The 12,665-nt window shown below is 54.0% G+C and overlaps 1 protein-coding gene across 5 annotated transcripts in view; it reads left to right on the top strand.

Annotated features, from left to right (window-relative positions):
* The window catches only part of SHROOM2 (shroom family member 2), a 60,016-nt gene that overhangs the window by 44,188 nt on the left and 3,163 nt on the right, over window positions 1-12,665 (top strand). For 4 of the 5 annotated variants that reach the window (XM_043457750.1, XM_043457748.1, XM_043457751.1 and 1 more), the window contains 2 exons: window positions 953-1,124; window positions 10,693-10,965. In XM_043457750.1, the coding sequence (XP_043313685.1) occupies window positions 953-1,124; window positions 10,693-10,965 (445 nt within the window). The remainder of the gene's footprint in view (window positions 1-952; window positions 1,125-10,692; window positions 10,966-12,665) is intronic. The other variant, XM_043457749.1, reaches the window with a different exon arrangement.

Below are 12,665 nucleotides of genomic sequence, written 5' to 3'. Positions count from 1 at the left end.
GATGGGAAAAGACACGTTTCTAGTGATGCCCATGGGGCGTTTTCTCTGCTGTCTGCCCTCAAGACACTTTGCAATGTCGGGAGATACTTCTAGTTGTCGCCCCTGGGAGAGTGGAGGTCAGGGATGGTGCTCATCGACCTACGGGGCACAGGACGCTGCCCATCCCGCCCCCCCCCCCCCAAACAAAGAATGGTCCAATGCCAAAGGTCACTAGTGCCGAGGTGCAGAGGCTTGTTACAGAGTGAAAGCTGAGGCTATGGAGGATGTGTGCTTAACAAAAGAGGCCTTCTGTTGTTACGTATTTAGCTGAGGGGGTGAATTTGCTGTAGTTTATTCTGTATAGAGGGTGGGGAGGGGGGGAGCTTCCCTGGTGGCTTAGATGGTAAAGAATCCACTTGCAATGGGGGAGACCTGGCTTCAATCCCTGGGTGGGGAATATCCCCTGGAGAAGGGAATGGCCACCCACTGCAGTATCCTGGCCTGGAGAATCCCATGAACAGAGGAGCCAGGACTGAGCTGCTTTCACTTAACATCCGCACTTGGAGGCTGGAAGTCACGGGTGGCAGTAACATGTCTGCTTATTGTTACGGCCGGAGATATTATCGTTTCGGACTACTCCAGGGGATCTTTGGTCAGGAAGATCCTCTGGAGAAGGGAATGACTACCCACTCCAGTATTCTGGCCTGGAGAATCACACAGACAGAGGAACCTGGTGGGTTACACTCCGCGGGGGTTGCCAAGAGTGGGTCACCAAGGCAGTGGGTCGCCAAGGCAGAGTCTTAGCCACTGGACCACCAAGGAAGCCCGCTGTGTCCCTGCTTCCGCTGTCTCCTCTCTCTGGCTGGTGTCCGTTCGTCAGCCCCAAGGCTCGCAGGCCCCAGCCCAGGTTTCAGGTGCGTCTGTGGGCACACGATCAGAGCTAACGTGGACGTTCTGCCGTTCGGTTCCCCAGGAGGGAGGAGACCAGTGTGCTGGCGGCCGCACCCTTGGCCACCAACTCCGCCTACTACAGCACGTCGGCCCCCAAGGCGGAGCTGCTGATAAAGATGAAGGACCTGCAGGAGCAGCAGGAGCCAGAAGAGGACTCGGGCAGTGACTTGGACCACGACCTGTCAGTCAAAAAGGTAGGGAGGCTGAAATCCGGATGAGAACGTGCTGGCGGGAGGCAGGTGGTGGCCCTTGGGTCCACCCCCAGCCTCGCCCTGCACCCTGCACCATTTGTGTTGGGCGCGATGCTAACATTTGGGCCTGCGTGTGAAGCCCTTTGTGGAAGAGTCTTCTGTCCTAAGGAGGTCTCTCCACAGGACCTCCTTGCTCTCTCTCTGTCATAAGATCCAGTTTCGAAAGAACTAGGTGGCCACCAGTCTCTTTCATTTTAAGGTCAACCGATAGTGTCTCTTCTATCCCCGTTGAAACCCAAGGGATTTAACTATGTGACCTTCGGCATGGTCCATACCGTGTTTGAGTACCAATTTCAAATTCCTGTGATCAGGTAATAAATCCAACAGCAGATCGTGAAGGGCTGTGTTAACCAAAAAAGCAGCCCTTGTTCAACTCCAGAAACTAACCCAGGCCCTTGGGGATACAGCGGCAACACGCAAAATAGTCATTCCTTCCCTGAAGGCACTGCGTATTCGCAGCACAAAAATAAACACATAATACAGGGCCCAGGGGCCACACCCGGCCCCCAACCTGCTGTTGTCAATAAAGCTTTATTTAAAGACAGCCAATTCAAAAAAAAAAAAAAAAAGACAGCCAATTCATTCATTTACATACGGCCTCTACATATTGTATTACATGTGGCCTTTACATGTTGTGTTACATTTACGATACTGTAAGCGGTATTGAGTAGTGGCCGTGTGGCCTCTGAAGTCTAAGATATTCACCCTCTGGCTCTTTACAGAAAACGCTTGCACACGTATAATGTAATCGGTCAGAAAAGTTAAACCAGGGTGAAAGCATACAGAGGTAAAAGGAGTGTAATTGTAGAGAAGGCTCTGATGAGCTCATGATGCAGAAAAACCTGCAGTGACATGAGGGAGTGTCCGGTTCTGTCAGGGACTGGGTTGGGGGGAGAGTGGGGGCAGCACATACAAAGGCCCTGGGGTAGGAAATACGTGACATGTTGGGAAGGCAGCAGAGACCACTGGTGGGAGCACTGTGGACAGGAGGACGGGCAATTGTAGATGTAGGTCAGGGACCCAGGGGGTGGACCAGGAGGAAGGGGGATGGGAGGTGAGGTCAGGGAACAGTGGCTGAAGCTGTGTGGACGAGGAGGAGGGAAGATGGAACAGGAGGTCAGGGCCTTGTGGTGGGAGTTCCGTGGAGATGTGAGAGGCGAATTGGAGATAACAGTCTGGGACCCGTGGCCGGAGCTGTATGGACAGAGATGGGGAAGATTGAACTTGACCACATGGACCCGTGGCTGGAGCTGTGGACAGGGAGGAAGATGATGATGGGATAGGACATCAGGAACCAATGACTGGAGACGTGTGGATAAAAAAGAACATGATTGGAGAGACGGTCAGGCTGCTTGAGCCCCAGCTATGTAGGCGAGGAGGGACGATGGGCCACAGCGTCGTAAGACAAGTGGTTGGACCCGTGTGAACAAGGATGCAGAGGTTTGGAGAGGAAGTCAGAGACCAGTTGGCTGGAGCCGTGTGGCCACGGAGCCGGAGGATTGGAAAGGAAGTTGAGGACCAGTGGATGGAGCTCTCTGCATGAGGAGGAACAGGATTGTAGATAACTGTTAGGGACAGGGGACCAGAGCCGTGTGGTCAAGAATGAGGAGGATTGCAGTTCACGTCGGTGAAGGTAGATGAAGCCGTGTAGACAAACAGAAAGGGGAATGAGAGAGAAAGTGAGTTGCTGGAGCTGTGTGGATAAGGAGGAGGATTGGAGTTGTGGCCAGACCAGTGGCTGGAGCTGTGTGGACAAGGAGCAGGAGGACCGGAAAGGAGGTCAGGGACTTGTGTCCGGAGATGTTTCAACAAGCAGGTGGAAGGATCTGCAATCAACAGTCAAGGGGGACCAGTGGCTGCTGCTGTGTGAAGAAGGGTGAGGCGGGTTGGAGATAAAGTCGGGACAGAGTGGCTGGACCTGGGTGTGCAAGGAGCAGAAAGACTGGAGATGAAGTCAGCAACAACGTGGCCAGACCTGGGTGAAAAAGGATTAGGAGGTTTGGAGATTTTTAGGTCAGGGGCCAGGGGCTGGGGCCATGTGACAAAGAAGAGGCAGAATGGAGAGGCAGTCAGTGACCGGTGGCTCGAGCTGCTGGACTAGAAAGAAGCAGCTTTGGCTGGAGGTCAGGGACCAGCAACTGGACCTTTGTGGACAAGGAGGAGGAATTTTGGAGAGGAAGTCAGGAACCAGTGAGTGGAGCTGTGTGTATAAGGAAGAGCAGGATGGAGAGAGGGATCAGGGTCCCGTAGCTGTTGCTGTGTAGACGAGGTGGGAACATAAAGTCATAGACAGGTGGCTGGACCTCTGTGAACAAGGATGAAGGGGGTTTGTAGATGAAATCAGGGACCCGTAGCTGGGACTGTGGGAACCAGGATGAGGAGGATTGCAGTTCAGATCAGTGACCACTAGATGGAGCCGTGTCGGCAGAATGGAAGGGGTTTGAGAGAGGTTAGGGACCAGCTGTAGCTTGTGTAGACAGGGAGGAGGACGCTTGTAGAGAAAGTCAAGGGGCGGGTGGCTGGAGTTGTGTTGACATGCAGCTGGAGGATAGGAAGAAAGGCAGGGACCAATGGCTAGAAGCCCTCTGCACAAGGCCGAGGAGGACTGGAGAGGAAGTCGGGGACCAGTGGTTGGAGCTTTGGGGACAGAGGAGGAGGTCTGGAGATGCACTCAGGTGGCCGTGGCTGATGCTGTTTGGTCAAGGAGGAGGAAGATAGGAGATGAGGTCGGGGGCCATGGGTGGAGCTGTGTGGACAGGGAGGAGGGAACACATAGAAGAACTCAGGGACCAGTTGCTGGTGCTGTTTGGACACAGAGCAGGAGGATTGGAAAGATAACCGAGGAGCGGAAAGGAAGCCAGTGGCTAGAGGCTCTCTGTACAAGGAGGCGGAGGACTGCGGATTAAGAAAGGTACCAGTGGCTGGAGCTGTGTCTACAAAAAGGACAATTGGAGAAAATGTCAGTGACAGGGGGCCATGCCTGTGTGAGCACGGATGTGGAGGTTCCTCAATTAATAACTCAGGGACCACCGGCTGGGACTGCGTGGGCGTGAATGAGGAGCGCAGTTCAGTTCAGTCGCTCAGTCGACTCTTTGCAACCCCATGGACTGCAGCACGCCAGGCCTCCCTGTCCTTCACCAACTCCCGGAGTTTACTCAAACTCATGTCCATTGAGTCGGTGATGCCATCCAACCATCTCATCCTCTGTCACACCCTTCTCCTCCCACCTTCAATCTTTCTCAGCATCAGGGTCTTTCCCAATGAGTCAGCTCTTCGCATCAGGTGGCCAAAAGTATTGGAGTTTCAGCTTCAACATCATTCCTTCCAATGAATATTCAGGACTGATCTCCTTTAGGATGGACTGGTTGGATCTCCTTGCAGTCCCAGGGACCCTCAAGAGTCTTTTCCAACACCATAGTTCAAAAGCATCCATTCTTCAGCAGTTCAGGTCAGTGACCACTAGATGAAGCTGTGTAGACAAAGAGAAAGGGGAATAAGAGACAAAGTTAGGGACCAGTGGCTGGAGCTGTGTGGACAAGGAGGAGAGGGATTGTAGAGGAGATCATTGACTTGTGGCCAAAGGTGTACGGACAAGAAGGAGGAGAACTGGAGAGGAGGTCAGGCACCAGTGGCTTGGCCCGTGTTGAGGAGGCATAGGAAAGATTGAAGGACTTGTCTGGGGAGGTGTGTGGATAAAAGGATGGAGACTGGAGAGAAGGTCAGGGACTCGTGGCTATATCTTTGTGGACACGGAGAAAGATTGCAGATGAGATCAGGGACCAGTCACTGGAGTGGCGTGGACTCGGGGCAGGCTTGTAGAGGATGTCAAGGACAGGTGGCCGGAGATCTCTGTACAGGTAGGAGGACCTCCGGTGACAGAGTCAGGGACTGGTGGCTGGAGCTGTGTGGACCAGGATGAGCAGGACTGCACTTCAGGTCAGCGACCACTGCAAGGACCTGTGTGGAAAAGACGACGTGTTATGGGAGACAAGGTCAGAGGCAGCACATGGAGTTACGGGCACAGGGCGGTGGGTCTGTGAGGTCACCAGGGACCTAAGGGTGCTGCTTTTGTGAACACCAGAAGGTCAGGAACCCGTTGGCTGGAGCTATGTGGACAGGGTTTGATAAGGTGGGAAGGAGGACCAGGACCAGTGGCTTTGAGTTATTGGAGATGGAGTAAGAATAGATTATGGGCTTCCCTTGTAGCTCAGCTGGTGAAGCATCCGCCTACAATGCAGGAGACCGGGGTTCGATTCCTGGGTTGGGAAGATCCCCCTGGAGAAGGAAATGGCAACCCACTCCAGTGTTCTTGCCTGGAGAATCCCCATGGACTGGAGCCTGCCAGGCTCTTCTGTCCACGGGATCACAAGAGTCGGACATGACTTAGTGACTAAACCACCAGCACCACCAAGAATAGATTGGAGAGGTCAGGGAATTTTCTCCAGAGGTAGGTGGACTAGGGGGATGAAAAATTTGAGATGAGGTCAGCAACTTGTGCCTGGCTTTCTTTGCAGAAGAGAAAGAGGATGGTAGATGAGGGCAGGGACCAGTGACTTGGAGCTGTGTGGATTCGGCACAGGAGGCGCACAGAGGAGGCCGTGAAACATGGTTGGGGCTCAGTGTTTAGGGAGGAAATGATTCGTAGTCAAGGCAAGGACTGTTGGCTGGACCACCATGCCAAAGGACGAGGGCAGCTGCACTTCCGGCCTTTGACCACTAGATGGCGATGTGGAGAAAAGAGGGATGCTCACGAGAGACAGGCTGAGGGACCAGTGATGGGAGCTTTGTGTTGAGGAGGAGGTTGATTGACAGGTGGTCAGGGACCTATAGATGCAACTGTGGGAACACAAGAAGGAGTCATGGAGCGCAGCTCGGGGACCAGCGGCTGGAGCTGTGTGGACAAGCAGGAGGAAGATTGGAGAGTAGGTCAGGCACTGGCCGCAGAAGCTGTGTGTAGAAGGTGGGGGGCGGGGGGGGGGGGGAGGGAAAGTTAGTCACACAGTCATGTCTGACTCTTTGTGACCCCAAGGACTGTAGCCAGCCTGGCTCTTCTGTCCATGGGATTCTCCAGGGCAAGAATACTGGAGTGGGTTGCCATGCCCTCCTCCAGGAGATCTTCCCGACCCAGGGATAGAACCTGGGTCTCCTGCATTGCAGGCAGATTCTTTACCCACTGAGCCATCAGGGAAGCCCAGCACAAGAGGGAAAGACTGGGCATAAAGTCTGGGATATAAGGCCAGAGCTGTGTGAACAAGGATGCGGCGTCTTGGAGATGAGGTCAGGTACCAGTGGCTGGGATTGTGAGGACAAGGGTGAAGAGGACTGCGCGGTTCAGGTGAGTTGAATCAGTTCACTTACACAGCCACTTATACAAAAAGGAACGGCGATGCCAGACAGTGCTGTGTGGACCAAAGGAATGGCACTGTGTGGACAAAAGGAGTCATGTATGGATGTGAGAGCCGGACCGTAAAGAAAGCTGAGCGCCGAAGAATGGATGCTTTGGAACTGTGGTGTTGGAGAAGACTCTTGACAGTCCCTGGGACTGCAAGGCGAACCAACCAGTCCATCCTAAAGGAGATGAGTCCTGAATATTCATTGCAAGGACTGATGTTGAAGCTGAAACTCCAGTACTTTGGCCACCTGGTGGGAAGAGCTGCCTTGAGGTATATGGACATGTTGCAGGATAGTGTGGAGAGACAGACATCGAGTTCTCGCAGGAATATATGCAAAAGTAGGCTGGAAGATTTGAGAGGAGGTCAGCAACCTTGTGTCTGGATCTCTGTAGACAAGGATGAGGAGGATTATAGAAGAGATCAGGGACCAGTGGCTGGAGCTGTGCTGACAGGGAGGACGAGGATTGGAAAGGAAGGCAGGGACCTGTGGCTCAAGGTATGTGGACATAGAGTAGGATAAATTGGAGAAGAAGGTCAGCAACGTGTGCCTGGCTCTGTGTGGACAAGGGGGAAGAGGATCATAGGTGATATCAGGGACCAGTGACTGGAGATCTGTGAACTCAGAGCAGAAGGTCCAGGAACAGTGGCTGGACCTCCGAGAACAAGGAGGAAGAGGATTGTTGATAAAGTCAGGTACCGGTGATGGGAACTGCGTGCCCAAAGGTGAGAACACAGTGGAGGAGAGTCAAAAAGTTGGCTTAAAACTCAGCATTGAGAAATCTGAGATCATGGCATCCGGTCCCATCACTTTATAGCAAATAGATGGGGAAACAATGGAAACAGTCAGAGACTTTATTTTTGGGGGGCTCCAAAATCACTGCAGATGGTGACTGCAGCCATGAGATTAAAAGACGCTTGATCCTTAGAAGAAAAGCTATGACCAACCTAGACAGAATATTTAAAAGCAGAGAGAAAAATAAAAAAAAATAAAAAGCAGAGAGATTGCTTTGCTGACAAAGGTCTGTCTAGTCAAGGCTATGGTTTTTCCAGTAGTCATGTATGGCTGTGAGATTTGGATTATAAAGAAAGTTGAGCGCCGAAGAAGTGATGCTTTTGAACTGTGGTGCTGGAGAAAACCCTTGGAGTCCCTTGGACTGCAAGGAGATCCAACCAGTCCATCCTAAAGGCAATCAGTCCTGAATGTGCATTGGAAGGACTCCTGCTGAAGCTGAAACTCCAGTCCTTTGGCCATCTGATGCGAAGAGCCAACTCATTGGAAAAGACACTGATGCTGGGAAAGATGGAGGGCAAGAGGAGAAGGGGATGACAGGGGGTGAGATGGTTGGATGGCATCACCGACTCGATGGACATGAGTTTGAGCAAGTTCTGGGAGTTGGTGATGGACAGGGAGGCCTGGCGTGCTACGGCGTCACAAAGAGTCAGACACGACTGAGCGGCTGAACCGAACTGAAGGGTGAGGACGATTGCAGTTTAGGTCAGTGACCTCTAGATGGAACTGTGTAGAAAAGGGGAAGACTTGATAAGAGAGGAGGTCAGGGACCCGTTCCTGGCCTTGTGTGTGGACAAGGAGGAGGGGGGATTTGTGAGCGGCCAGGGAAGTGTGGGTGCAGCAGTGTGAACACAAGCAGGAATGGATGGGGGTTCAGGGGCCGGTTCCTCCAGCTGTACTGACTCAGGGGGAGAGGACTGGAGATGAGTTCGGTGACCTGATGCCGGAGCTATGTGGACAAGGAGGGGACATCTGGAGAAGAGATCGGGGACCAGCGGCTGGAGCTTTGGGAACACGAGGCAGGAGAATTGGAAAGGAAAGGCAAGGACCAAGTGGCTAGAGCTGTCTGTACCAGAAGGAAGACGATTGGGAGGACAGGGACCCGTGGCTAGAGCTCGCTGTACAAGGAGGAGCGCAGATAAAGAAAGTCAGGTTCTGGTGCCTGGAGCCGTGTGTTCCAAGTGGAAGTAAGGCTGCAGATAACGTCAGGAACCGGTGGCTGAATCTTCGTGAGGAAGGATGGGGAGGTTTGTAGATGAAGTCGGTCAGGGGCTGTGGGGACAAGGATGAGGAGCATCGTAGTTGAGGTCAGAGATCACTAGTTTAGCCATGTAGACAAAGACCTGGCGGGGGCGGGGGGGGGGGGGGTTCCCAGGCAGCTCAGTGGTAAAGAATCCGCCTGCCAGTGCAGGAGGCGCAGGTTCAATTCCCGGGTCTGGAAGATCCCCTGGAGTAGGAAGTGGCAACCGGCTCCGGTATTCTGGCCTGGGAAATCCCGTGGGCGGAGGAGCCTGGCGGGTTCTAGCCCATTATTAGATGGCAACTCGTTGGGCGTGACTGAGCATGCACACAGACTCACAGGCCATGAGGGATGAGGCTGGAGCTGTGTGAACACGGAGGAGGATCATCGGGGTGGGAATATTCAGGGATCAGTGGTTGGATCTGTGTGGACAGGAATGGGGCAAGGTTGCAGAGGAGGGCAGGGACTTGTGGCTGAACGTCTGTGGACAGGGAGGAATGATTAGAGATGAGATTGGGTTGGGGGCGTGGGTTTGTGTCTGGAGCTCTATTGACAAGGAGGAAGAGGACTACACCATTGAGGGAGTAGACCAGTGTCTGGAAGCTGTGTGAACAGGGAGGAGGGGGCTTGCATGTAAGGTCATCGACTACCAGATGCAGCCGCATAAATAAAGGGGAAGGGGGCTGGGAGATGCGGTCAGGGACTTGAGGTCAGGGAGCGGTGTAGACAGAACAAGGAGGGACTCGGGGAGAGAAGGAAGTCAGGGCCAGTGGCTGGGATGTGTGGACAAGGAGGGAGGAGGGTTGGAGGCTTGTGGTGGGAAGAAGGAGTAGGATGGCAGTGTTGAACTCCCCGTGTCATCCCGCAGATTCCTTCTGGCTTTTTCCATATTGTGATTTACGTGTTTCCACGCTCCTTTCTCCATTAGTCCCACCATCCTTTCCCTACCCATCTGTTCCCTCTGTGTCTGCATCTCCACTGCTGCCCAGCAAATAGGTTCTTCAGTATCATCTTTCTAGATTCCACATACATGTGTTAATAAATTTGTTTTTTTTTTTTCTTTTTGATTTACGTCACTCAGTGTAATAAGCTCTAGGTTCATCCACTTCATTAGAAGTGACCCAAATGTGTTCCTTTTCGTGGCTGAGTAATTTTCCACTGTGTGTATGTACCCCATCTTCTTTATCCATCCATCTGCCCATGGGCATCTAAGTTGCTTCCTTGTGCTGCTGCTGCTAAGTCGCTTCAGTGGTCTCCGACTCTGGGCGAGCCCACAGACAGCAGCCCACCAGGCTCCGCCGTCCCTGGGATTCTCCAGGCAAGAATACTGGAGTGGGCTGCCATTTCCTTCTGCAATGCATGCATGCATGCTAAGTCTCTTCAGTCGTGTCCGACTCTGTGTGACCCCATGGACAGCAGCCCACCAGGCTCCTCTGTCCACGGGATTCTCCAGGCAAGAACACTGCAGTGGGTTGCCATTTGCTTCTCCCGTGTGCTAGCTATTGTAAATAGTGCTTCAATGAACAGTGAGGTACTCGTGTCTTTTTCAGTCACACTTTCCCCCAGGGTATATGTCCAGTACTGGGATTTGCTAGATCATATGGTTGTTTTATTCCTAGGTTTTTTTGTTTTTTTTTTTTAACTGAAATCTCCATACTGTTGTCCATAACAGCTGTACCAATTTACATTCCCACTAACAGTGCAGGGGGGCTTCCTGTGAGGCTCAGCTGGTAAAAAAAAAAAAAATCCACCTGCAAGGCAGGAGACCTGGGTTGAGAAGATCCCCTGGAGCCAGGAAAGGCTACCCACTCTAGTATTCTGGCCTGGAGAATCCCATGGGTTGTATAGTCCATGGGGTCTCAAAGAATTGGACACAACTGAGTGACTTACACTTTGAAACAATACAAGAGGGTTTCCCTTTTCTCCACAGCGTCTCTAGCATTTATTGCTTGCAGATTTTTTCGATGCTGGCCTAGTGGCCAGCGCAACAAGCTGCTGATGGGCCCTCAGGCCGGGAGGTGCGGGCGGGTGCAGGGGGGCGCCCCGGTCAGCGGGGCCGTGACTGAGTCCCGCACGCTGTACCCACAGCAGGAGCTCATCGAGAGCCTCGGCCGCAAGCTGCAGGTGCTGCGGGAGGCGCGGGAGAGCCTGCTGGAGGACGTGCAGGCCAACAGTGCGCTGGGTGACGAGGTGGAGGCCCTGGTCAAGGCTGTGTGCAAGCCCAACGAGTTTGACAAGTTCCGCATGTTCATCGGGGACCTCGACAAGGTGGTGAACCTCCTGCTGTCGCTCTCCGGCCGCCTGGCCCGCGTAGAGAATGCCCTCAACAACCTGGATGACAGCACGCCTCCGGGCGATCGGGTACTCCCCTGGAGGCGGGACGGGTGGTGGTGGTGGGGGAGGCCCCACGGGGTGTGGAGTGAACACCCAGAAGCCTCGCTGGGCTGGCCGTCCACCTAGTCGCAGAAGATCTTCTCTCTTTCCCTTCTCATAGTGGGGGGTCGCCCCGAGATTCCCCGCGTTGTTCAGTCACCTGGTTGGGTCCAACTCTTTGCGACCCCATGGACTGCAGCACACCAGGCCTCCCTGTCCATCACCATCTCCCGGAGTTTTACTCAAACTCACGTCCATCAAGTTGGTGATGCCATCCAACCATCTCATCCTCTGTTGCCCCCTTCTCCTCCCACCTTCAATCTTTCCCAGCATGAGGGTCTTTTCCGGTGAGTCAGTTCTTGGCATCAGGTGCCCAGAACATGCTAGCATTATTTTATGCATTCAGACTCATGTCCGCTGAGTCGGTGATGCCATCCACAGGCTTATTAGTTAGCGTCGGGGACCATGCCTGTGGTCCTCCTGGGCCCTGTATCCCTCAGGGTTTCCATGTTAGGTCCTCCCTGGGCATGCTTGATAAGCTTCACTTTCCTAGAACCAGAGGCAGCGGTGGCCTGCAGCCTCCTCCAGATTCAGCGTAGGGGCCGGGCCTCCACTGTGACCAGCGTTGGGGGAAACTGTCGATGACAGGCACGCTATCGAGGGCAAAGAGGCAGCGTCAGGCTGTGGGAGGCTCCCCTGTGTTTCCAGATAGAAAGTGGTACACGTGGGCGAGACGTGGACACAGGACGCCCTCCCTCCAGTCAGAGCTTGTAGTCTCCATGGATGCCAACTGATCTCTGTGGCCCCTGTTTGGAGAATCAGCTGAGGTCTCTTTGTCTTTTGGTTGGAATTAATGAATTGCAATTAATCCTCCTCTCACTCACACTGGCAGGTCAGGGTGTCCTTTAGCAGGGGGCAGGCGGCCCTGAAAGGTGGTGCAGACCACAGATACTTCCCAGGCTCCGGACCAGGGAAGCGATTTCTGATTTCAGCCCAACAAACCGCACCGCCTCCCCCCCCCACCAAGCAGCAGCCCTGTGCCTCCGGCCTCTCCTCGGGGCCCCTCCACCCCTGTGACACTCCGACTGGGTTTGGGGTTACCAGGTGGTGGAGGAGCGGGAGACTCTGCTGGTGTCGGAAACTGGGACTGAAGATGGGGCGTTCCCTGGCGTGCGCCAGCCGCCACATGGAGACTGTTTAATGCCGTTCCTTGCTCCCTGTCTTGTTTTCACAGCAGGTTACGGGAGGGATGGTAGGTGTGCGCCCTGATCTAGGAATGGGGGCGTCTGTGTGCCCCAGAGTAGGAGCCAGGGCAGCTATGTGACCCGCCTCCCCCGCCTTCCCCCGCCTCCATCTCTCTTCTTCCAACCCGTTGTCCTTCTCACCATCCGCCTCTACTGGTGCCAGAAGGGTTTAGCAATCCTGCCCTCGGAGATCTCTTTAAATGCACTGCTTTGGCCCACTTTGCCCCCATCCGCCGCGTTGTCACGGAAACACCTTGGCGCACACAGGTCCCTCCACCCGCGAGTCCTTCACTGCCTGCGCGCGAAGTTTTGGAATTTTCTGGGCCCGGATGGCCCTCATGTTCCTCCGGGTGTATCCTGGTGCCTCTTGCCGGGGTGTATCCCGGCGCCTCGTTGGGGGGTGGGGGGGTGTCTCTGGGAGCCTCCTGCAGGGGTGTATCCAGG

Source organism: Cervus canadensis, chromosome X (assembly GCF_019320065.1).
Source record: "Cervus canadensis isolate Bull #8, Minnesota chromosome X, ASM1932006v1, whole genome shotgun sequence".
NCBI classification, from domain to species: domain Eukaryota; kingdom Metazoa; phylum Chordata; class Mammalia; order Artiodactyla; family Cervidae; genus Cervus; species Cervus canadensis.
This window is presented reverse-complemented; position numbering and strand designations above follow the sequence as displayed.